This window comes from Aotus nancymaae, unplaced genomic scaffold (genome assembly GCF_030222135.1).
Source record: "Aotus nancymaae isolate 86718 unplaced genomic scaffold, 86718_ANA_hifiasm-v0.15.2.pri h1tg000012l, whole genome shotgun sequence".
Classification (NCBI taxonomy): Eukaryota; Metazoa; Chordata; class Mammalia; order Primates; family Aotidae; genus Aotus; species Aotus nancymaae.
Genome location: NW_026988423.1, coordinates 19,887,825 through 19,913,041, shown reverse-complemented (window position 1 = coordinate 19,913,041; position 25,217 = coordinate 19,887,825). Strand labels below are relative to the sequence as shown.

At 37.3% G+C, this 25,217-nt stretch overlaps 1 protein-coding gene across 6 annotated transcripts in view; it reads left to right on the top strand.

Moving 5' to 3' along the window:
* The window catches only part of CADM1 (cell adhesion molecule 1), a 325,717-nt gene that overhangs the window by 241,265 nt on the left and 59,235 nt on the right, over positions 1-25,217 (top strand). For all 6 annotated transcript variants that reach the window (XM_012470469.2, XM_012470466.2, XM_012470467.2 and 3 more), the window contains exons 2-3: positions 18,165-18,311; positions 19,861-20,013. In XM_012470469.2, coding sequence (XP_012325892.1) covers positions 18,165-18,311; positions 19,861-20,013 — 300 coding nt within the window. The remainder of the gene's footprint in view (positions 1-18,164; positions 18,312-19,860; positions 20,014-25,217) is intronic.

Here is a 25,217-nt window from a genome sequence, read left to right as displayed (position 1 = left end):
AGTAATAGAAAGACAGGGATGACATCTAATCACAACACAGCTGGCAGATCATAAATCTGAGCTGATATGGTACTAGTAATGGGCAGTAGAAAAAAAGGGACATGGATTAACATTCGGATAAAGTCAGGGGGTCGTTTACATGGAAAGGACACGATCTGGCCATGAGAAAAGTCCTAATGGAAATGATCACCCTCAGAGGCCTGAGAATTTAAGTAACCTGTCCAAGTTTATCCAGTTAGTGGTAGGGCCCTGCTTAAGCCTCAGTTTCCTTATCTATAAAATAGGCAAATACTTTGATGGATGGTAGAGGATGCAGTTAGATTATATATGCCAATTCTCAAAGCATAGACCCTGGATCAGCAGCATCAGCATCACCTGTGAGCTCATTAGGCATGCAAAGCCTGGGCTCCACCTCACGCCTGCTGAATTCAAAGCCCTGGGATGGGGCCCAGCAGACAGGCCCTTCAGGTGATGCTGATGCATGTGACAACATTTTGAGAAGGCAGATATATGCAAAACAACCAACAAACAACCTTAAAATAAAAGGATGGCCTGGGATAGAGCTAAGGTTCAAAGAAGCAGCATTTAACTGCTGCTTTTATTACTATTAATATTACTTGGTCCTGCCATTTATACCAATAGTTTACTTGGTGTACCAGCCCTACATTCTTCATACTTTTTTCGTTCATGGGTAAATTCATGATAAAAAATAAACATTTTTGACAGATAAACATTTTTGACATTTAAAAGATCTCATATAACTGGATACACTAACTCCTATGCTCCCCTGGTTTCAATGCCAGAGAATACCAGCATTCTAAAGGTTAAGGTTCTAATGTGTGCTTTAGACATATTTAGTGCTTTTGACATGTCAGGAAGCTTCCAGCCTGGACAGTGAATAGTGCTACAGTTTAATAACATAAATGGAGCCTGTCTGATTCTGCAAAGAAACAGCCTTCCTTGGGGCCCAGAATATATAGTTCCTTCTGCAGTTACACTCACAGTATTTTTAATCATTTCATGTTTTTATTATATCCCAAATATAAGGTGCTACAAAGAGTCCCTGGTGCTGGCAGTCACTCAAAAATTGACAAATCTAAAAAGTGAATAGAACAGCAAGTAGCCCATTAGGGTTTTTCTTTTTTCTTTATAAAAAAACTATTTAAAAAAAGAAAAACTGTATAACATTGGAAGGGTTGATTTTGGCATCTTATACATGAAAAGTAGTCGTAATAAAGTTCCTCAATTGTTGGTGCTTGTTCTGCAGAAATTATGGCTGTGCACAACTGCAGGGGCTTAACTGGGTTTCCATGAAGTATGTAATTCACACTCTAAATGTGACAAGCATGACTGCCCATAAACCTAACGACTTTTTTAAGAGACCAAAATTCAGAACGTTATTCTCTCTGAAAGTGCACGTCAGTAACCCAGCAGAAAACTGTTCAGAGATCTGCTCCCATTGCAGTGAAGGCATCTGGACATACCAGTGGTAGGAACAGCTAACAGCTTTTATGTAAGAACAAATTTTTTAGAGGAAAGAGTAAGTGTGAACCTATTGCAATCACCATATGTTAAAGAACAGAAAGAATAGGAACTAGAACATGGCAATGGCCATTTTGCTACTCCCTCTCTCTCCTTGCCCACCTCCAACCAGAAAAAAAGTTTATTAGAAAACTGAAACAAATTGAAGTCCTAGGTATATAAATTTTCAGAGTTATAGGAAAGAACCTCCCCCACACTGAAACTCTCACTCTGAGGTGAATTCTCTGCTTGCAAGGTAAGTGTTACTTCCTTTGGTGAGCAACTGCTAATGATGCTGTTAGCCTATATCCGGATGGCACAAGGCACATTGACTCCAGCAACTGAGAACAGGGCCAGCAGTCCAGGCTGATCCATGGATATTCATTAAGAGGCTGTGTGAAATGAAACTGTTGTTTACCTTTTCTTCCCCTGAACATTCTATGAGGCTCATTCCAAGCCTGATTCTTTCTGCCTCAAGCTTAAGACTCTTGTTATTTCTCTTAAAAACCTCTGTTTATGCCGTTACCTGTATTTTTGCAGCAAATTTTATCTGCTAGCTAGAGTGAAAAGGCCTGCTGTAATGGGTAGGATAGATTTTATTTTATTTTTTCCTGCCTTCAAATCATATAGTTGGATTTCATCACTTTTATAACAAACCTCTGTAGCCTCTTTTCAGTTTTCATTTTGGAACACTTGCTTTATTTCCCTATTTGCTGTTTCTGTCTTCGCTGGCCTAAAGCTCACACACACAAAACACACAGTAACAATAAAACCAAATAAGCAAAAAATTTAACTAGGGTACTACAGCCTGTGAACTGACAGACCCCAGTAAGCGTGAGAGCGCTGGCTAGAAGTAGTTATTTTTGCAACTAAGTGCAAAATAATCTATTTGCATTGGTCACAGTCAGCTAGCTGCTTTGGGAGAGGATTTTTCATTTGTGCATTCGTTGTTGTTATTTTTCATCTGTGCATTGGTTGTTGTTTGCAACTTAAGAAAGAATTCTACATTCTGCTTTCTATTGACTTTATCCATGAGCCACACCAATTTATCTTCATGCAACCTTGAATTTTTAAAAATTTGTTTTTAAACATGTTTATTCCTGGAAACTGGCCTCATTTGGTGGCTAGGATTCGTGATCTTCTTTATCCCATGACACACTGAGATTCACCAGTTTCCTCAAAACAAGTTATGTAGGCATGTTCCTCTTTATAGGATCTCTCTTGGTTTAGCCGTTAGTCTTGTGTTTATGACTGTGATATAAAAGAATGATTAGAATTAATGCACTCTAGGTCAGCACTCCTCAGATTTTAATATGCATAGGAATTATCTGAGTCTCTTGTTAAAATGCACATTCTGACTTAGTAGGTCTGGTGTAGAGTTTCAGATTCTGCATTTTTAGTAATCTCCCATGGATTGTCAAAACTGCTGCTCAACAACACTGCGTAGCAAAGCTCTGAGGGGGCTGGTGGGCAGGTGTCCTAATTATATTTTTGGTACAACTGGGTGCTACAGAAAACCCATCTGAGTCATATTGAGAATGTATGTGTCCTTTGCCTTCTAACTTATGAACTTAGCTCTTTGCTGGTCTTTCCTTAGAAGGCTGCTAGTCATTAACTGATGTTTATAGAGGCGAATAAGGAATACTCATTTCTTCCTTTAAAAGGGGAACACTGACTGATGCCAAAGCTCGTGTGCCTGACCTCTGAAGTATTCTCGACTCCTGTTCACTCTCTTTTCCTTCTCCTGAGTTCTGCTTCCTCCTTTCTACTCTTCTCTGACTCTTATCAGCTCCTGCACACTCTCTGGCAGTCTCTTAACTGATCCTCCTGACTCCAGCCCTTTTCCTCTTCAGCTTCCCATCCCTCTCTACATAGAAGTTATCTTTCAAAATACAGGTGTAATCATATTCCCTGGATTAAAATCACTTAATGGCTCCCTATTAATTACAAGATAAAGTGCAAATTCCCTAGCCTGGCATGCAATGTCATTTAATATCTGGACCTAATGACCTTTCCAGAAAACGTTCCTTCTTGTCTCTCTTCAGAGCACACTGTATTCTTCACATTGTTCCAAATATGCCATGATCCTCCTTTCAAATTTCATCTCCTTCTTCCCCTTCTCTAAAAGCTGCACCCTCATCCCAACTGAGTTGGTCACCCTTTACTATGGTACCCATAGCATATTAGTAACTGTGACTTACAAGTATGAGTTGTCTCTCTGTGTGTGTGTGTGTGTGTGTGTGTGTGTGTGAGTGAGTGATCTGTTTGTCTGTCTCCCTTGCAGCATTAGGAACTTCTTAAAGTAGGGCTGTTTTCTCTAGGTGCAATGCTAAGGCCTTTCTTTTCAAGAGCCTTGTGAAAATCCCCGAGACATGGAAAAGTATTGGCTTCGGAATAAAATATACAATTGGAAATAACTTTGAAAGCAAAAATCCTTTGAAAATTTTAATTCAAAATTATATTTAATGTGAGATATGGATGCTACTTAATATGTCTTGATGTTATATGGACGATTGGACCAATTACCTCAAAAAATGAAAGCACCTAGCACCTATGAAGTCTTAAAACAGCCTATCATTTAGTAACTTTATTCAACAAACATTTATTAACATTTGCTCTCTCAGCCAACACTATTATGCTTTTGAGATGCGAAGATGATTAAGATAATATGACTACTCTCAAGGAGCTAAAAATAATTAAAATAACAATATATATTTTTTGGTACACAGCTTGTATGTCAAGACTCAAGCTGTACAAATACGTGGATTATCCCATTTTCTCCTCAAGATAGCCTAGCAAGGCAGGAATATCATACACATTTTATGTGTGAGAAACCTGAGACTTAGAGAGTTTAACTTTCCCAAGTTCTGCCTAATAACTGGCAGAGCTAGGACTGAACTCAGATCAAAATCGAATGAAGGAACCCTATGAACAGTCACAGAGCAATCCATGTAATGAGAACTGAGACTGAGACACATATAACTTGTGTGAGTCAGAAGCCAAGAAACCTGGGCTGTCAACAGATCTCTCTTCATGGGGAAAGCTAATGACTTTGAGCTCAATCCTGCAGGACAAGTAGGAATTCCTCCATGGTCATTTTTCCTGCTTTGATGAGTAGATTAGTAATAGGTGGGTTTGATGAAGCAATAAAATAAGAAATTATGTCAGTAACTACTGTCAGTCATCAATTATGTATTGATTTGCTTCCTATATTCAAGGGTGTATTTTTGCCTAAGAATATCTATCAGTATCATTGTATAGTTATCAAACTAAAATATTATTATTTAATTAAAATGTTGTCTGTGCAACTTTTCTTTGTTCAGTGTCAAATGAAAGGGGAAAATTACGCCCCGTGATGCCATAGGAGCACACCACTTAGTGAAGGATAGGTTTCCAGAGACCCCAAACATCTTAGACACACCCAGTAACTCATGAGGAAGCAGGAAAGGTCTCAACACCTGGTAGCTTTCTCAAAGCTCATGCACTTAGTCCTAAAGGCAGGAATTATCTGTGAGATGTGACAGCCAGCATTCGAGGGAAGCAGCAGAGGACATGTGCAAGCCTAACAGTTTAAGACCATTTAGAGCCAACTTGTCCAACCCGCAGCCCACAGGCCATATACAGCCCAGGACGGCTTTGAATGTGGCCTAATACAAATTCATAAACTTTTTTAAATGTTATGAGATTGTGTGTGTGTGTGTGTGTGTGTGTTTATCAGCTGTCATTAGTGTTAGCGTATTTTATGTGTGGCCCAAGATAATTCTTTATCCAGTGTGGCCCAGGAAGCAAAAAGATTGGACACACCTGCCTTAGAGGAAGGCTAAGTATTTTTACATATTTCAGTAATTCATGACGTCCTCCCTGTATAGAAGCATGGAACAGAGAAAATGGGGAGACAGCAAGCTTTTGTACAATTTTTCATTTATTTCATTTAGTTTTAGTCTCAGTGTTTAAAGAGAGGTTTAGTTATATGGAAAGCTGACTTTTGTGGAACATCATATTCCCTCAAGATGTTTGGTATCTGAAATACTGATTTTTTAGGTTTTCCAGGGAGAAGGATGTATTGCATTACCAACCTAACACTAGGCACCCTGCACACCCTTTGAACATGGCAGTTGCTCTCTGAACTGCTTTTGGGCCTATACAGAAAGGGAGGGAACCCAGACGATAAGTCATGTTTTTAATGCTGTAGATTGCAGTTCCAAATGTCCGGTCCTCTGCCCACATCTGCTATTTACCTTATATGTTCCACACTTGTGGTTTTTAATTTGCAATACAATATAAATGTTTGATAAAGATATTTTAATTTACCTCTGCCTTTTAGTTAGCCTTAGAATTAAAACAATTAGGCCGGGCGCGGTGGCTCACGCCTGTAATCCCAGCACTTTGGGAGGCCAAGGCGGGTGAATCACGAGGTCAAGAGATCGAGACCATCCTGGCCAACATGGTGAAACTCCGTCTCTACTAAAAATACAAAAAAAATAGCCGGGCATGGTGGCGCATGCCTGTAATCCCAGCTACTCGGGAGGCTGAGGCAGGAGAATTGCTTGAACCCGGGAGGCGGCAGAGGTTGCAGTGAGCCAAGGTCGCGCCACTGCACTCCAGCCTGATGCCTGGTGACGGAGTGAGACTCTGTCTAACAAAAAAGAATTAAAACAATTATAGCTAAACCTCTGAAGTAAAAAAAAAAAATCAGCCAATTATGGAAGATCATAAGAAGATCCTAACAACATAGACAGAGGCTGCAAAGGTGGTGATGATGCTGATGAAGAATATGGAAGAGAAGGTTATAGTTCACTATTTAGCATTTTTGGAGCTTAAATACTTTCATAGGGATTACTTCACTCACTTCTCATAGTAATCCTGTTGGAGAGATAACATTTATCCACTTTAAAATACAGAAACATTCAGAGTTTCAGAGTTTTTCCTGTTTTCACCACCAGTAAGCTCAAAACTACAACAAAAATTCCCGTTTTCCAAGTCTGATGGTCTCATTTCTTCTTAGCTGCCCCCTATTAGTGAAATACAAGTCATGAGTAGTGTTTTTCTCACTTATGTCTAATTTCGGTGATGATTAATCAGCAGCCCACACTTGGCTGATACTAATCAAGTTATTGTTATAATGGCACCAGTTTGTGTAGTTACTATGCATAATTGTCTGACATAGGCTTTGCACTGGGGAGTCAGCAGGCATAAGAGTAGAATCTGCAATCTCTTTCATCCACTGTCTTCTTGCCATATGCAATTCCTTCATCAAACTCTGGCTTAAAAGAGCTTTCTACCTCTAGTATATGTCTTCCCATTGAGCTGGGGCCAGCAACTGAGGAACCCAGTTTTAAAAACAAATAATCAAGCAAACAAAAAACCACTAGCACTTGCTTTATGATTGACAGATGATAGAGTGAATAACTCAGCAATAAGGTCCTTAGTCATGAACTCCAGTTTTCCAGCTAAGAAATTGCTGTTTCATGTAATAGTCCAAAGCTACTAGGCTTCCTGGTAGGAGATGTGGGTAAGTTGAATGTTGCAGCATTATTCAGCATGATGATTATCATGGATTTACAGCTGTTTCTTGAACAAACCATATTACACACACTCATAAAATACTCTCTAGAATAAGAATATGAAACATCTCTCCCCTCCCACTTCCCCATTTCCTGTTTCTGTAGTAATGTCAGTTGAAACTGCAAAGGTGGTGATGATGCTGATGAAGAATATGGAAGAGAAGGTTATAGTTCACTATTTAGCATTTTTGGAGCTTAAATACTTTCATAGGGATTACAACCCCAAACAATGTCAGTTGAAACTGACATTCACTCTGAGTCCATATCTGATGTGTTCCAACTGATATCCTTACTTGCTTGTCCTGTCGGCTCTAAGCTTTAAATTTGGAAGGTTTTCAATGACTCTTGTTGGCAGGAAAAATGAATGAGGAGATGTAGAGAGAGACTGCTATTACAGCCAAATTTCAGCCACATAGTCTGTCAATACTAATGAATGCCCTTGAAGCAGATACTGTAAATGCTGTAAGTAGGAGTTGAGCTGCCTTTTGAGTTTGAATCATTTGGCAGAACAGGCATCTCCTCACTAAATATTAAAGACCCTGTTATAGAGCTAATTTTATCAGTATCGCATATTAGAACATGCTGATTGCTGATAGATTGGCTGTTTGGCTTCAGATTCTTTTATAGGCTGACAGTGTTACTTTAGTTTTATTCCTGAGTTATAAAAATGAGATACTGTAGATTCATTCATTAGTTCTCCTCTGTTCTTTTAGCATCATAAAGCTTAATGTCCTTTCAGCTACCTCATTAATATAGTATAATTGTTAATAGCACCAAATCTGGAGTTAAACAGACCTAGGTTCAGATATTGGTTCTAACCACTTATTCAGCATATGTAAATCTTAGTTTCCTTGTCTGTGTAATGGGGATGATAATGGGATATTGAACCAGATAAGATTGTTTTGAGGTTTAAATGAGATAATGTGAAGAAATTAAAAAAGAAAAGCATATCATCTGGCACAGAAAACATTTAAAAAATACATTAGCTATTGTTATCATGAAGATAATTAAAATAATACCCCCTCCAGATAACAGTGAGAGTTTTCTTAATATTAGAAAAATTAATAATAATAAGCACTTTGGAAAATAATTTGTTTTTCTTGCCTCTAAACATGGAGAATAGCCACTTTCCTTTTCTTCTCTTTATATAGTGATTATTGTTACCTGTTACAGTCTTATGATTTTAAATATCTTACACTAATTGTTAATCTTTTAACACCATAGAGGCAAATGTAAAGGGGGAAAAACCCAACTTTTAGTGAGCTGAAATGAAAAGTGACCCAAGTTTAATCATGGTACCTCTTATCAAAAGGAAAATCATATTAAGTTGGGTACCTAAAATTAGGATATATAAAATAAGGGAAATACACATTTTATCTCCATTGAGACTTGAGGATGGAGTTGTAAAGAAATTCAATTTAAATAATTTTATAAAGAATAACTAGTAATGGCAAGTATTGTGAACAGCCTACATCTCTGATATGTGTATGACTCATGGGGATTTAGAAGTATCAGTTAAAGTAGAAGAGACCACAGTAGCGTCACCCATCCCCATAGCTTTGAAATCCTAAATTTTTCCTTAATTTGGCTAGGAAAGCCAATGTTATATTTTCTTACAGAGTGAGAGCTCACCAGAGGCTGCTGCGGTGTATATAACAAATCGTTTGGCTACTAAGATCTCTTCTGGGGTAATAGTGAAATCTAAGTTCCCTTAAATCTTTATAGGAACAGTAGAATCTAATATTTGTGTCTTCCTTTGTAGTTTCAAATATGTGTTTTGAGTTTTAATCCTGTAAACCTTTTGTTTTAGTTGTGAATAGCTTGTGGTTTGGGAAATGTAGATAGCTCTATATTGAATTAAATCAGTCGGTTCCTATTATAACAGATTTCAGCTAATGTCGGGGCCCATGACCACCACACCGGATGATGGGGTGAGGCTTTGTGCTTCATCAGCTCTCAGCTGCTATTTACACAGTTCATCCCCTTTAAAAGAATGTGAGTTTCCTTCTCAATAGTCCATGCTTGTCAACAGCAGAATTTTGTACAACCAGTTTTCACTCTAGAAAGCAGTCATTTAATATTTCCTAGAATATAATATCATTTTATTAGTTCATTAGCAAAGTGGTTGATACAGAAGATCAACAGTTGGCCTTCAGCACAACTCCATTTTGTCTAAAAGAAACTTCATATGTTTTGAAATGCTGGAATACCACCCATCTTTGAATTTGCTACTGAAGCAGCTCAATCTAAAACTATTCTTTTATTATTTCTTTCTCTTTTTTTGCCACAAACGAGCATCACAGAATCAAATCCATTGAGAAGGAACTGCTTGCTTTGCCAACACTATTAGTTTTATAAGAAGCCTGTGCTTCAGATTGTTCTTCTCCAAAGTCCATGTTGGATGGCTGCAGTTCTTTTTTAATTTTTTTTTTTAGAGCCCCCTTTCTCCCAAGAGCCTCTAAGCAGATTTAGCAGACTTAAAATGACCCTTCCGCAAGGTGATTTCAATGCCGTCTCACAAACAAAGGAAGCAGTGGCTTTTCAACTTTGGGGGCCCGACTTTTTCTCTCTGTCTTTTAATTGTCATAAAACCTGTCCACTGGTGAGAGTTTTTCTTCAGGGTTAGGCTATCTTCTCTCCAAAAAAAAAGATTCTATCTTGCTTATGAATGAAAAGGCCATGCAACCTATCCAGCTATGAAAAGGAGTGAGAGAAAAAAAGTCTGGGGTTTTCACCTTCCAGTGTGAAAAGCAAAAGGATTCAATGATTATTATTATCTTTTATGGTTTATTTTTATATTCCTGTTTCTTTTATTGCCGTTAGCTTCTTTGATAAGTGAATTTTAATGGAAAAGCTAATTCAGATCTTCAAGTTTAGTGGATGAGTGTCACTCTGCATAAACATTCTACAGAGGGAATTGCACCTCTTCCTTTTATGGGATCAGACAGCTCAGACCTTACACATCATAATTGCTTGGCCCTCTTAGTGATGTGGGCCCTGATTAAAAAGTTGTATTGAGCTTAGAGTCTTTTAAAGAGAAGGCAGCTAATGTGATGGTTGAAATTGAAGTAGCACAGGCAGGGATGCTATAACTACTTTCTTTTGTCACAGTCTTCCTTGAAAAGAGTTTTCACCCTCTAATCAATGTTTTCTCTCACAAAAGAGATACCATCCTGTATGTAAATCCAAGTTGGACTGTGCTTGACCTCCATTCTTCAGTCTTAATGTCAAAAACCAATACATACACAGGTAGAAATGGTTTGATGCATATTAGTCTTTAAAGTCAAGACTCTGGTCACCTTTGGTTTGGCATGGTGTAAGAGATCATTCTCTTGGGAGAAAAAAGCAGAAATTACTTGCAAACTGACATTAAAGAAATTTCATGGGGACAAAAGAAATTTTACATAATTCCTTCCAATAACTTTTTTCCTAATTTACATAATTCTTTCCAATAACTTTTTAAAAACCTATTTTCTAGTGTGTAAGTTGAGGGTGGAGTTGTTGAAAATCTATTCCCTAGGTAAGTTTTCTTGGCCTTAGACCTGTGGAAAACCCAGTCTGGGAACTCTGAAAGAGAGGATGTGCTATTTCAGAGCTGCCTCTCCACAAAGGAACTTCAGAATATAAGGAACACTAGAAGACATGAGGTTTGAGAAAATGGGCCTTTGTGTTACATGGTGTGGTTGGTGTTGAGTTAGACCCTGAGTGGAATGCATTGTGGCGAGCCACCACCCTAAGCATCAGTATTCTTGGCTCTTCTCCCTTCATGTGCATTTTGGAGTTAAAGGTGAAATTCCATCTTTAACCCCCTTGTGGTTGTCTGAGCAGTGATTAATGAACTAGATGTGATTCCCTGCAGACCTTTCAAAGGGTGGATGAAGGATGGAATTTCAGCCTTTTTTTTTTAAACCAAGCCTTTTGCTTAATACAGCTTTTAAAATTAATGTCCTCTTTTGAATGCCAAGAAAACAAAAGGAATTTCTCAAAAGTATGTGCAGCTTGACACAATAGACCTTAATTGGTGTCAAGGAGATGTTAGGATGAATGGGAAAATGCCCAATAAGACTGAAAAGTGGAACCTTGTTATGAGCTGTCATTTCAACGTGTATTTAAACTACAGCAAAACTGAAACATATTTGCCATATAGATCATAATGACTCCAAAGGAGCCATTATACTCTATTATGTAATTACATAATCAAAGCATGCATAGTAATCAGCTTTTGGAATTCAATGCTAATCAAACATACCTATAGTATATGTTTAAGCGAAAATAGAGAAGGTTAATTTGCCATTAGTCAACTAAACAAGAACATATATACAGAATATTCATGAATAGCTTAATGTTGTGTCAGATGATATTTTTTGTTTTGTATTCTGGGGAAATCAACAATTTTCACTGAAGAAAAAACCAGCACGGAGGAGTATTACTCTTTAACTTGCCGTTCAAAAATTTGCCTCACCTTTTACTGATTAGAAAAGATTAAATAAAATATTTTTTCCTTTTATAAGCTCAAGTGACACAACGGTAATTATATAGCAGAAGATTCTTTTGAGATCCTGACCATCTCCATGCCATGGGATACAGTGTTACAGAGATACTACATAAAATAAAGCTTTCAAAACAACAACAGAAACCTTTGAGCATATATTGCTTTTGTAATTAGCAATGAATCAAAGATATTATTTAGAAAGAGCCAAGAATAGAAATATCTTGATGACTTGGTCAGGAGGTCTGGCGTCTACTCATGACTGGGCCTCACGCTTGCCATATGATTTCAGGTATATCTACTCCCTGGGCCTAAAGTTAGAGAGTTGATCTAGAAGTTTCTTTCTATTCAGTTGTATTGATTCTGGATTCCATAGGGTTCTATAAAAAACACGGTGATGCAGATGAAGTGTTTGGGTCAATGTCACATAGTCTTGTCCACTCCATTACTTGCTGAGTTGGTTTAGTTTATCTCTAAGCTTGTGATCTGTATGGTTTGTATTCATAATTATTTTCACCATCAAGTAGACAGTCTTTGGAGCAGACAATCAACATATTTGACTTACTGTTTGGTGTAACAAAACATGGATGAGGATCAAAAAGGTTAAGAGAAGCTTTGTAAACAGCAGACAGATTGATTGCTTTTGATTTTAGATAAATATTAAAGTGTTCATGCAGGTTGAAATGTTCCTTTCTAGGAAATAAAGAATTACATTTGTGTTGAAGAGGTCACACTCTTAACCTTAAATCCACAGTTGATGGGCCCCTCTCTTTGGACGCTGGTTCTCACTGTCTCTTGTCTGCACACTGGATTCCTAAAAATGTTACTGTAATATTTAAATAGAACTAAATTCTTTCATCAAATGCTTTCGTGGCTTGAACTTCGAATAATTTATTTTCAAATTACTTTTACTGTAATTCTTATTAATTCAAATAGGTTTCTGATTTGATATAAAACTCTGTAAATGCAGGGAACAGTTTAATGAATTGAAAGATAGGATTGAGTCTTTTAAAGGAAATGTACAAAATATGCTGACAATAATTGCTTAGATAGAAATCAAATCTTAATAGCTTTGTTAATGATTTGTAGTGAGCACTGTGTTTACGTTGACTTGGGGGAACATATGCAGTTAGAAAGATTTTTCCCTCTGGGTTTCAGCAGAATCTTAATTTTTTTCTTTCTTCTCCTGAAACGTACTCAACTCTGTACTAGCTCTCAGAAATGTTAGCAGGAATTGCAGTGCCTCTACTAGTGATGGTTTTTTTCGGGTAGGGATTAGAGGTTCTTCTTCTAAGTTGAGCACATCCTGAACAGGGTTGTAAAAATAGTATCCAACAGAAATGAGCATAATTGACAAGCCATTTGAAGCTTCAAGTCAGCGAGGGCTCACACATCTACAGAAAATAAGGTTTCCAAAACGTGCTTCTTTGAAAATTTCAAACCTAGGAGGGTAGGAATGAATAACCCTGAGCCTTTCATTTGTGTAAAATTTCAAGAACTATAGTGGAGTTTTTTAAGTAATAACTTACATTGATCATCAGCAAGATGATTTTCTTTTAACGATCTGTAGTTTTGGTTTGACTCCTCCTATTTAGACAACATGACTGTGCTGATTTAATGTTAGGTTCAGTCTTCCATAGAGCAGAGGGTTTTCCTAATATGATTAGTTTTCCTAATATGATTTTGCTACTAAAGGAGTAGGTCAAGGAACTTTATTTGCTCTTTCTCTGGGCAAACTGTCATCCCTGTTAAGAGTTGCCGGTGCTCCTCCTCTATGTCAGTGAGAGTTTACATAGTTGCCATAGTATAAACTCAATTCTGTTTTAACTGTGACTTGCCCTTTTATTATAGTCCTGACTAGAAAGACTACCCCAGTGTAAATGAAGTGCTTTATTTATGAACAGCCAGGCAGCGGGGGCAAGAGCTTGTGGTGCTGGCAAAAGCCCCGCCATGCACTGGTAAGAAAGGCTTTCTCTAGGGGCAGAGTGCCGAGCACTGAAAAAAGGAAGCAGTAGTAAACAAGGTGTTTTACATTCAGGACAGTTTCTCTCTCATCTTAAAGTGTGTAATTGTGTTCTGGATAAAATATGGAAATATAAAAAAAGTAAAACTATAAATATAAATATAAATAAAAATATAAATAAAACTATAAATAAAAATATAAAAAATATAAAAAAAATTAAAAAAAAGTCAGAAGTTGCTCATAGGCAAATAACCCTCTTTAAAAGCAAGTACATTTTCCAAGGCAGAGCCAGTATGAACCATGGCATCAAAGCCTGATGCTGGCTGGTAAAAAATGCAAGCTGTATGGGCTAGAGAATCTAATAGAACTAGGTTCAAGCACCAGCTTGGCCACTTAGCTGAATGACATCAGGCAGCTCATTTAAATCTCTCTGTCTCAGGTTTTTCATCTTTAAAGTGGGGATACTGAAAACTCCAGGATTTTGAGAGAGAAAAGTATGTCAAGCATCCTGCACAGTGCCCAACCCTGGATAAACATTTGTTCCCTTCCCCATGTCTCATTTAAAATTTGCCCTGTCACCTCCCTACAGTGGCCATATTGTTGACTGAATAGATTCCAATCCGGGCAAGTATTTTATGTAATGTCACTTAGGAAAGAATCTGTAAACTATGTTAATTGAAGATTGAATTTGTAGGGGATTAATGTGCCCCGTGTACCCCCCCACTCCAACAACTCTGCTGTCATGGTCATTAATGTCATGGTCTTGCCATTTACTAATCATAAAAATAAATTTTATCTTTTTTTAGACAATAAGCTTTCTCTCCATTGTCATGAATGTCCTAACAACCTCTAGTTTACTACAGGGGGCTTGCTTGTAAGCGAATGGGACTCTCCAGTGCCATAGTTTTACTTTTAGAATTGTCTGGCAAATCTAGGAGTTATAGGAAATATAGTTGCTGATACAAATTAAAATCCAGTTTGATTCTTTCTCCTAAACCTCACTCATATACACTGATTAGCAGTCAAAAATGTCTATACATGCCAGACATTGTTCTACCCTTAAAATAAATTATCTTGCTGTTAACAGCCTTATTTAATGGCTACAGTATACTGTACTTATTTGATTTCTTTTGCCCAGAACATGTGGTGTTTCTGCTGTGACATTGTATCTGCTAATTGAGTTTTCAAATATCAGAAAGGTTTTAAAAATGGATTCTTTAAGAAAGGCACCAAAGTTGCCTATTTGTACCCTTCTGCTACACATCAAATCATATTTTGTAGCAACCTAATTGTCATGATATCTATTTCAAGGGAAAATTTATCAAGTCACAGTGCACCCTTCTGTTTGGAAGAAATATTTGAGGATGTGAGCAGAAATTATTTTTACATAAAGGCTTCAGGCAGTTTGGAGTACTGACATACATACCGTATTTTCATCACTGTCATTCACTTCCTTTGCCTCAAATAAATAGGTCATTATTATTCCTTTGCAGCCATCTTATGGCGCCTTAAAGTGTGGAGCTCTGTTTAACATAGCTGCGGTCCAGCTGACCCATATAATTTATTGGTGATTTTTACAGAATGACATCCTTGGGCCACCACCATCAGCCAAGGCCCTTTGATATCTTTCAGCAAAATATTTCATTATCACTTATAATTTTTTAGCATTAGTATTATAACCATGTTAACATAGCTAGGAATTGGCATTTTCTGAGACACCTGGATTTTAGGTTAGCCTTAGCAATTTTAGAAAATAATACAGTCATGATGATGATACCACCATGGATTTGCAGAGCGCATAATATGCCAGAGCACAGCAAGGGCAAACATTTGCAGATGGAAAAATTTTACCTGAATGATTTACTCAGTAGTGACACATTAAAATGGCCTGGCCTTATAGTACTTAATTGTAAGTGATAATTAAGAATGTTCAGACTTTTCTAGAAAACAAACAAAACCTCATTATGTTTTATTGTTGTCATTACTTAAAAGACAAAATCATGGACAACACACCTCTTTTCCCATCCCCTGTATACATGTTTTGTAACCTTAATATGAATGTGGTATGCTACTCTCAGAATATACTAGCCTTAGGATTTCAATAAAGAGCTAAAATTAAAGCATATAATTATTTCCACAGGAACTATTCTATTAAAGCATAATTGAATTGCAACTGGCCTTAAGTCCCATTGGCTGCAAGATAGTAGTCAGGATTTGTAAGGCCTTCGTTCATGTTGACGGGATTACTGCCTGTCACCAGGCCTTTCCACATGTACCTTTTGTAAACGGAAGATTATTTGTGTTGCTAATATACTTCCTTTGATAGAAGAAATCCCTCCCAAAACGGATAAGACCCAATTCGGTATTCTAGTCTCCTCAAAGAAAGTCCTATGACGTAAGACAGTTATAGCACTTGAATCACACAATTTAATTTTTTCTTAATTTTCTTAGTAGATTGCATTACCTGAGGCTGTAAGAGTGGTGACCTTTCTGTACACACTTTTGCCAAGGCCAGCAAAACCACCTTGAAAAGCTTGCTTGATTATGGTAGGAATTTTTTTCTCCTTGTTCTATTCTCCAATCTGGGAATAAACTTTCTCCAGCTGGGTTCTGAATTCTGTTTGTCACAGTAATCCACTAAGGAAAAAGTAAGCATCCATTCATTTTTTTTCTGATCACCTTTTCTTTGTTGTTATTCTATAATACTGTTCAGCATACTAAGCCTCCACTGCTGGATCAAGCTGGGGGAATTTACCCTCTCACTCACTATAAGCTCAGTGGGCCTGCGTTCTCACACCCGGGTTAATTCCCTGGATCATAGAGCTCGAGGTTGGGTTTCATTTTGGTCTGCTCCTCAAGCACCAGAAATTTTTGTTTATCTGTGGCCCTGATAATGTTTTTTTCCTTATCCTTGTAGTTTCCTCTCTTCTAATCCTCTGCCAGGGGCTGGTCTATTTCTAGGTGGATTTGCCTTAGACCCATCTTAGCCACCCCTCTCACACTTTCCCGGTGTGTCCTAGCAGGGGAAAAAAAAAAGAATCCTTCAACAGAAGTATGATAGCAGGTGGAAACCCTCCATTCATTCTAATTGCATCTCTATACTGTCTCAAATTTTCTTTAGATGAGTATTTATCTTTGACCTTTGTTTCTTTATATGGCAACATTTTTTTAAAGAGCAAATAATCTGCCCCTGAGTTGGTGTAAAATAGCTGCATAGGGAGGTCCTTGAGAGCAGGAGCCTTTATTCTTGAATCCACACTACTTCCAGTGCATAATGGCTTAATAAATCTTTGGATTTGATGTCTAGAGAAATGATGATGATGATGATGATGATGATGATGATGATATAAGCAGCAGCTGCTGTTTATTCAGTTTTATGAGAAATTAGACACAGTGCTAAATGCTCTATATTTATTACCCTTTTTCATCCCCCCATCAGCCCTGTGAGAGAGTTTTTAATTACTATCCCCATTTTTCACATGGGAAACTGGCTCAGGGACTTTAATTAATTTTCCAGAGGTCACACAGCTAAAAAGCCACACAGCTAAAAAGGAGTCTCTCCCTCCCTTTCCCGACTTTCCATTACATCTGCTGCCTATATCACACTTTTTGTTCTGTAAGTAGGGATAAGGTATCAGTTTTCACCCACATTGCAGCTTCTTAAAGGCTAGTACAGCGTATACTTCTGTATCCCCTACTATGCCAGGTGCGACATTGAACACTGGACAATTACTTCATCCTTTGGTTCTGAATTGAACTCACTTCCCCTCCTACCTGTGCTGTAGATCATTTAGGACATTTATGAGGTGCCCTGGCTGCTGTCACTAATCTTAGAAGCAACAAACTAGGGAAGATCTGGAGCTAAGCCTTGTATATTAGTGAATCTGAAAGCCATGATTTTTTGACATGCTCTGAGGGAGATTTTCTCTAAATGGCTGGCAGGGGGTGGGGGTGATCTGCAGATAGGGGTGTCAGTTCAGAGATGCCTGGGGCTTTGGGTGAGTCATGAAGGTGTGAGTTTCAGAGAGCAGAGTAACCGACTCCAAACCATAAGCCTTTCCAGGATTTTATTGAGATCCCAAAGAGTCACAGTCAGATAGGCCTCACTCCCACACGATGAACTGCCTATACATTGGGACTGTCAACGTCAACTAACAAGATGAGATTACTTATTGAACCCTCCTACCTACTTCTGTAAAGTGGCCCCTTGAGTTTCTGTGAGGCTGACCAAATAGCTTGGCTCAAGGGCAGGTAAGCTAAAGTTGGCCGCATCTATCTTCCCTACTCCATTTGTGAGAGCTTCAGCATTCATAAAAGCTAGTACACTGACCTTTCCAATATCTCTTCAATATATTACCCAACTAGTACAAAGTACTAGAGGCTGAAACCTTTTGCATCACAGCTTTTGAGGGTATGACAATTCCAGGCTTAGTTGTCTTTTGTCTCTAGATCAATCTTGGATTAATAGACTCGTTGTCTAGACTATGAAGAAAGATATTAGAGCCATGCTAAATGTTGCTACTTGTGTTCATTTTCTAATATGCTTATTTCCCACTTTAATAGATCCCATTCATCACATTTTAATTGATGGAAATTTTCCTCTGACCTTTTCTTCCTTTTTTTTAAGGTGATGGACAGAATCTGTTTACGAAAGACGTGACAGTGATCGAGGGAGAGGTTGCGACCATCAGCTGCCAAGTCAATAAGAGTGACGACTCTGTGATTCAGCTACTGAATCCCAACAGGCAGACCATTTATTTCAGGGACTTCAGGCGTAAGTTTCCATCCCTATAGTTGTAGCTGGCAACTTTTTTTCCCTACGTGTTGTCTTGATAAAAAGATTGCGAAGGCCACCTTTTTTAAATTTAATGTTAGATGCTTAAAGTTTAGTCAATTCTTTAGAGGGAAGAGGAGACAGGCAATCATAATCTTTCTACTTAATAGAAACCTTGAATGGCCCCTTTTAAAAGTAAGGCAGTCTTACTTTGCAATAGAAATTGATTGTAGTAATTCAAGGTGAATTGCAATTGAGTCCCAAATACTTGGCTGACAAACAACTCAAACAGGGCAAGGCAAAGTAAAATACAGCATTCTGAAAGATAATCCCTTTGGTTTGAAGATTGAAGTTTCCAGGGTAATACGTGCCTATAAGCATAAAACCAGGTCTTCTCTCCTCATAGCTTTTGGCATATGGAAGTGTCCATATGCTGAAATCTTTTCCAAATGTAACATCACAAAAAACAAAATCGCAACTAACTTGTGTATGATAGAAATGGTTCATATGACTGTCAGGGCTTGGTAAGGGTAAGAATCAAACCTTTTGGAAAAAAAAAATTGTTATTGGAGAGCATTGATGCCAAACTAAAGTGAAGCATGTCCCTTCCCAGCTGCTTGTCCCCTTCCTCCCCAAGACCTCGGGGTCATTCATGACCTGTGGAAAATGGTGATAAACCTAAGGAACATTTAAGAGGATGAGGGAAGATAAAAGGAAATAAGCCAGCTTCTTATTCTTAATTTTCGTCATATACTAAGTTAGTCTTTGCCAAAATTAAAAAAGGATTTTGAAAGAGAACACTTGAAATAAATAAGAAGCCCACATATATCAATTTTGCAGTGATTCTGATTCCCTGCTTAATGCCTAATCAGTTTCATACTGTGAAGCCAAATGTACTTAGGAACCGCAGGACCAGTTTAAGGCCTCCGTAGGCCCTAGGTCATCCATTTTTGGCAGCTCCACCTCAAATCACATCAAATACGTTAAGGTGCATCCAAGTTAATTAGGCTTATCTTGCTATTAAGATTATTTTATTATAAAGTTTTGCTTCTGTAATTAATATTAAGGCTTTTATTAGTTCTGTTTTATAATTAGAAGCCCTTGTTTTTGAAGGCCTTACTTAGAATTTTTGAGGCATTTTAAAAGGCTGTAGGCCCTAGTCCCTGAACTTCCAGTACCAAAGGCTAGGAGACACTCCCTGCTTCAGGAGACGCACGACCTGCTTTTTCCTTTTGTTTTCTTTTTTTCTATCTCTGATAGAAAAATCTGAAAACATATATGAGTAAGTGCTGAAAACTAACAGCATTTGGAATTGTGCCAAGATAGAAGTGTGTGTAGCTGGGTGTGTGTGTGTGTGTGTGTGTATATATACACACTCACTCATGCGTAAGTTTCCTTTGGACAGGGTTATTTGTCTACATGAAGTTACCGCAAACACTTAAAATAGTAAGTCAAGAAGAACCAGACACAGCAAGATTTAATAAATAATTAAGGAAAATAGACTGTCCGTCCACCTTCTAACAATTACTAACTCTATTTTGCTTCACAGCTTTGAAGGACAGCAGGTTTCAGTTGCTGAATTTTTCTAGCAGTGAACTCAAAGTATCATTGACAAATGTCTCAGTTTCTGATGAAGGAAGATACTTTTGCCAGCTCTACACTGACCCCCCACAGGAAAGTTACACGACCATCACAGTCCTGGGTAAGAAGTACATGTGGGGCTTACACAGGGAAATGGAATGGGGATAGCCCTTACTACCAGATAGCTTACAGCAGCAAGGAAAGGGTTAATGGTGAACTCTCCTGTTCAAACTTGTTTCAGGAAAAATCATCGCCCATCTTGCTGAATTTTAAAAATAGCCTATTTTACCAAATGCTCTAAGGAATGGCAATCAGCAGTCTTTACAGATTCCACCTGCTCTTGGGTTTCAAACCTCAAGCTTCAGAAGCAAAGATCAAGAGAATTTAGAGCCCTCAAATGAATCACTCACCACATGAAATGTTATTGCTTTTAACTACCGGAATTTTTTTTCTTCCTTCTGTGCAGGAGAAGGGGAGATGGGCTACCAAATCTATACCCCATGGCAGAGCTCAGTTATGAAATCCATGTAATGATTTTTCCTTCTGAGTTACATCCTCGTTTTAATGTTGTTGATCTCCTTTTCATTGGCTTGACTTATGGCCTTGTTTATTGCTTATACTCTAGATTGTGCTGCAAAAAATTATGCCCCATGAACATATATTTTGTGACAAATTGCAGTCATTGGACATAAAAGAGTTAAGAGCACTTTAACTCATAACAAGCAAAGAACTGTTGACAGGCTGCTAAGGTACACCTCTAGGAAGCTGAGTGTCTTCATTTATGATCACCAGATTGTGAGTTTCAGCAAAATCCCAGTAGTCAGGTTTCCATGTTTATATTTTAATATAGTCAGCAGATATTTCTGTGTTGAAGGTGGTCTGAATTAGTCACCTTTAGACAAACTTACTCTAGTGCATAACATCAACTGATTTGGATTTTCTTGAAACTGAATTTTCAAGGACATATACTATAGCATGAGGCAAGATATCTGATTTACACCTTCGGGAAGATGATGAATCAAAGTCTATTTGAGGCAGCAGACTGCAGCTTTTCAGTGTAATGATATCAAGATTAAAGAGGAAAGATAAATATGAAGGACATTTTTGCTTGGTATGTGTGCACATATATGTATTTATGGATGTACATATTGAGCTGCTGCCTCATTACTTTATTTAAACACAGCTGTAGAAGGGAAAATTTTTTTATTCATTAAGCTAAAACACATCCCTAATGCTCATATATATGTTCTTGATAAGAGGAGTACTGATAAAGTTGTGTTTAAAATCTGTCCATATAATTTCTAATCTGGTGTGTGTTTAATGATAGATGGCTTTCAGGTAGTCGTATTTGCCACTATTATGGTCTTAACTCAGATTAGACCTGTAGAAATAGTAAGCATGGAAGGTTTTGCTGGGATGACTATTTTGGTATTTTGCAGATGTATCAAATTCACAAGCATAAATTTGAAGTTTTCTGTCTATTTGCTTGTATCGGAGTATTTGAAAACTCTCTTTGCTTATTGGAGTAAGTCATTAGCAGCATAAACTTCAAATTGACCATCTACTCGTTCACCCTTTGACTAAACATCATTTCTGGAATTTCCACAAAAGTGACAATCATAAAATAAAATCTATTTATGGTATTTTTAATTTTCAGAGTATTTTACTACATACACCTTTTTGTATTTATTTGTTGTTTTCACAGGAGTAAAATCATAATAACAGGTTAGACATCTTGCCCAGGTTACAAAGCACTCAGTAAGAATGAAGAATCTTAGAATTTGGAATAGACCTTACAATTTTGTCGTACAATTACAACCTTTGTGTCTTCCAGTCTAGGTTGTTTTTAGTTAAATACCGAATGCTTTTGTTTTAAGATTTTTTTTTCCTAAAGGCGCACATCTTTTGTTTTCAGGAGTATATCTGGCCATTGGCAAGAAGTTACTACCGCCTGTCATTTTCTGGTGCCTGGTACATTTGTTCTCAAAACCACTGCTTTGGATCAGTTTGGCTCTGAATATACTTTGTGCTTCGGAGCCAGTGTGCCAGCACTAGAATTTTGAGAGGCATTATGCCTGTAATCTTTTTTGAGGTCTGATTATTCTAGTAGTAGTAGGTTCCTACTTGTATTTTATAGAAGCATTAACTTAAATATACTTGAAAGTAGCACTTTCAAGTATAAAAAGTAGTAGATGTTCTTTCTGCAGATATTATACATTCACTTAATATTCTTTCCATTTAATTTACTCTAGGATTCCTTGACAGAGTAAAATTGTTGTCATCAGTGTTTGAGTCTTTCATTTTCCAAAATCTGACAATTTCCACTGATACTCGTATATTCAAACCTTTCTCATAAGGTTTAGAGTTTTCAGATATTATAATGAATGAAGAATGACATTAGCATCTTCGTTGCTATCTACAGTTCTCTGAAAAGGACTCCGTGTGTACTTACACAGCTGTCAAACTTCTTGATAGGTTGAAGATGCTCATTTTAGTGCATATGTCTATTAGTTATTTGATGCATTCAGTAAAAACTTCAGCATAATTATACGATACAGAGATGAGTATTTGTTAATGTTGTCTATGCTATTCTGTAGTTACTATTATGCTTATGATTTTATCCATGTAAAATCTGAAGACTCTCCTATGATATTTTGCATTCATTTGGTGCCTTTAAGGATATTCATTGATTCCTTCCACTTGTGATGATTTTGTTTCTTTCTCCAGAATATACTGTAGGACTCTCTTTATACTACTATTCATGAGAAGAGATGAATGAGACAGAGAATACACTTCTTTAAGATTAATATAGTTACTGATAATAGTAGCTAATATTATCACAGTCCTGTCCTTCTAAGATTAGTGTTCATTCTTAAGATTCCAGGAACAGGAGAACCTAATTATTTTAAAGGGTCTTAGCGTGAGATTTCACATACTGATCAGCTTTAAGACTCCTCTTTTGTTGTAATTAATGTGACTCATCTTGATATTGCTGATTTTTGTTAAATGTTGTAGGCGTCATGTTTATAATTAGCACTCTTATAGATTTGAGGTTAGCTAAGAAAAACGTTGACATTTCATTGCTGTTTTCTAATATTTCCCTCTATGTAATTTTCATTCAGGTTTTCATCTATATGCCCCTCCTTAGAAATATCTTTGGTTATTTTCATTAATGGCTGCAGGCAGTTTTTACTAAATGTGCCTGTTTAGTGGACCATGTGTAAGTATATTCTCTGGTTAGCAGCAGTTTTAATTCATTTTTCTTACAAATGGATTTTTATACTTTACTAACCTTTTGTGTTAGAGTAGACATTATGAAGTTAAAGGAAAAACAGGATAGAATTAATAGACCAAAATAAATTTTAAGATTTTTCTTGTCCAACCCTTTTTTATTTCAGAAAAACAGATTTAAATTACCTCATTTATATTTTTGAAAGTTTTCTTGCTCTTAAAAAAAAAGCTGAGCAAAGTCAACTTTATAACATATCAATAAACTATTATGATTCACATTATCAGATTTTAATTTATAAACTAAACAACTCACAGTATACATGCCTGTTTCTTCTTCTAACCTTAGCAAAGATTGGAAATATTGGTCACAATCTTGAGAAAACTATTTATGGGCTTGGAAAAAAAAATCATTCAGTATTTCATAGAGTGGTGATTTCAACAATAAATAAGTCCTGTATTATTCTACACTTGGCACTTTTTTTTTTTTTTTTTTGACAGAGTCTCACTCTGTTGCCCAGGCTGGAGTGCAGTGACATGATCTCAGCTCACTGCAACCTCCACCTCCCGCATTCAAGCAATTCTCCTGCCTCAGCCTCCTGAATAGCTGGGACTATAAGAGCCTGCCACCTCACCTGGCTAATCTTTGTATTTGGTAGAGACAAGGTTTTACCATGTTGGCCAGGCTGGTCTCGAACTCCTGACCTCAGGTGATCCACCCACCTCTGCCTTCCAGAGTGCTGGGATTACAGGCGTGAGCCATCACAACACTGGGCACATTTTCTAATGCTTTTGAAGTTTTCTACATTTTTAACATAGCCATAAAGCTGAAGATGATGTCAGCTCTTTGGGCATATAATCCTAGGAACTAGCACTGGTTCAGGATTCACTCTGAAGAGTTACAAAATTTAGTTATAGAATATCTGTTGCAATTGTTTGGATAATGCCAAACAATAAATAATCCAGGTGAGGACCTAGCTGCCTGTCAGGCTCTTAGCCACCAAACGAAATTTGGAGGAGACATTGGTGAATTTTTCTCAATCCTTATCTGTACCTTATCATTTCCTTACTTTGAACCATCAGACATTATTGATAATTGGAAGGAACACACCGTCATCTTTATGAACCAAATGAAGGCAATAAGGACTTCCCACCGAGAAATACCATTGAAGATGAACAGGTAGTGGAGGTTAGGAGAAGTTTGGGGTAAGCAGAGATAAGGGGTTTCCAAGCTCAGCATGAAAACCGAGAGAATGAAGGAAAGATACCCAGGAACACAGGACAAAACTATCTGACAGAGTATGTTTGTGGCTAAATTCCACTAAGACTCGACAGAGAGACATAAAGGAGTCTTTTAATAACTGCCGGATCTGTCGCATCAGGAAGATTCCCGTGTTTCCACAGAGTGACCATCAAAGTGTTTCTCCCAAAGTCATACAGGTAAAATGCGATCTGATCTGCCCCATTCCCTAGGGATTTCCAGGGTTGCCAGTGGCTTTAGCCATTTGCCCTGTTGTCATATCCTAAGAGAGCCACCTTCCTAACGGCCTATCCCATCAGTTACGTTACTCCATTACAGTTCTCATTAGGAACCACTGCCTATGTCAATATGAAAAATTATTTTCGTCGCTCTTATTTTTATTTTTTCCTGGACCTTGAAAGGTATCTTTTTTTTTTAACTTTCATTTCTTCATTTGTTGAGAAGACACTCCTATATTTGTTACACCTTGTTTTCTTTTCATTTTTTCTTATACCACTTTTTAAGGTCTTATTTTCTTTAGGCTTTTTCTCTGACATTTCTTCTAACAATTAGCATGTAAAAAAATATACCTATAATACTGCACTCAGAATGCAGTAGTATTTATTAGTTCTAAACATCTAGTCTCTCCATGTATCCCCTATCAACTATCTAGGTACATGTGCTGAAAATCTGTAATCTACTTGACTATCATCTAGCATGGATAAACTATGTTAAGGATACTGCTAGTTGACGTCATTCCATTTCTTTTGTTACAGGCTTTCTGTGTCTCATAAAATGCTAGCAGATGTGCAACTCCAAATTAGATGTTAAATCTCTCTTTTTGTTTATTTTTTCTT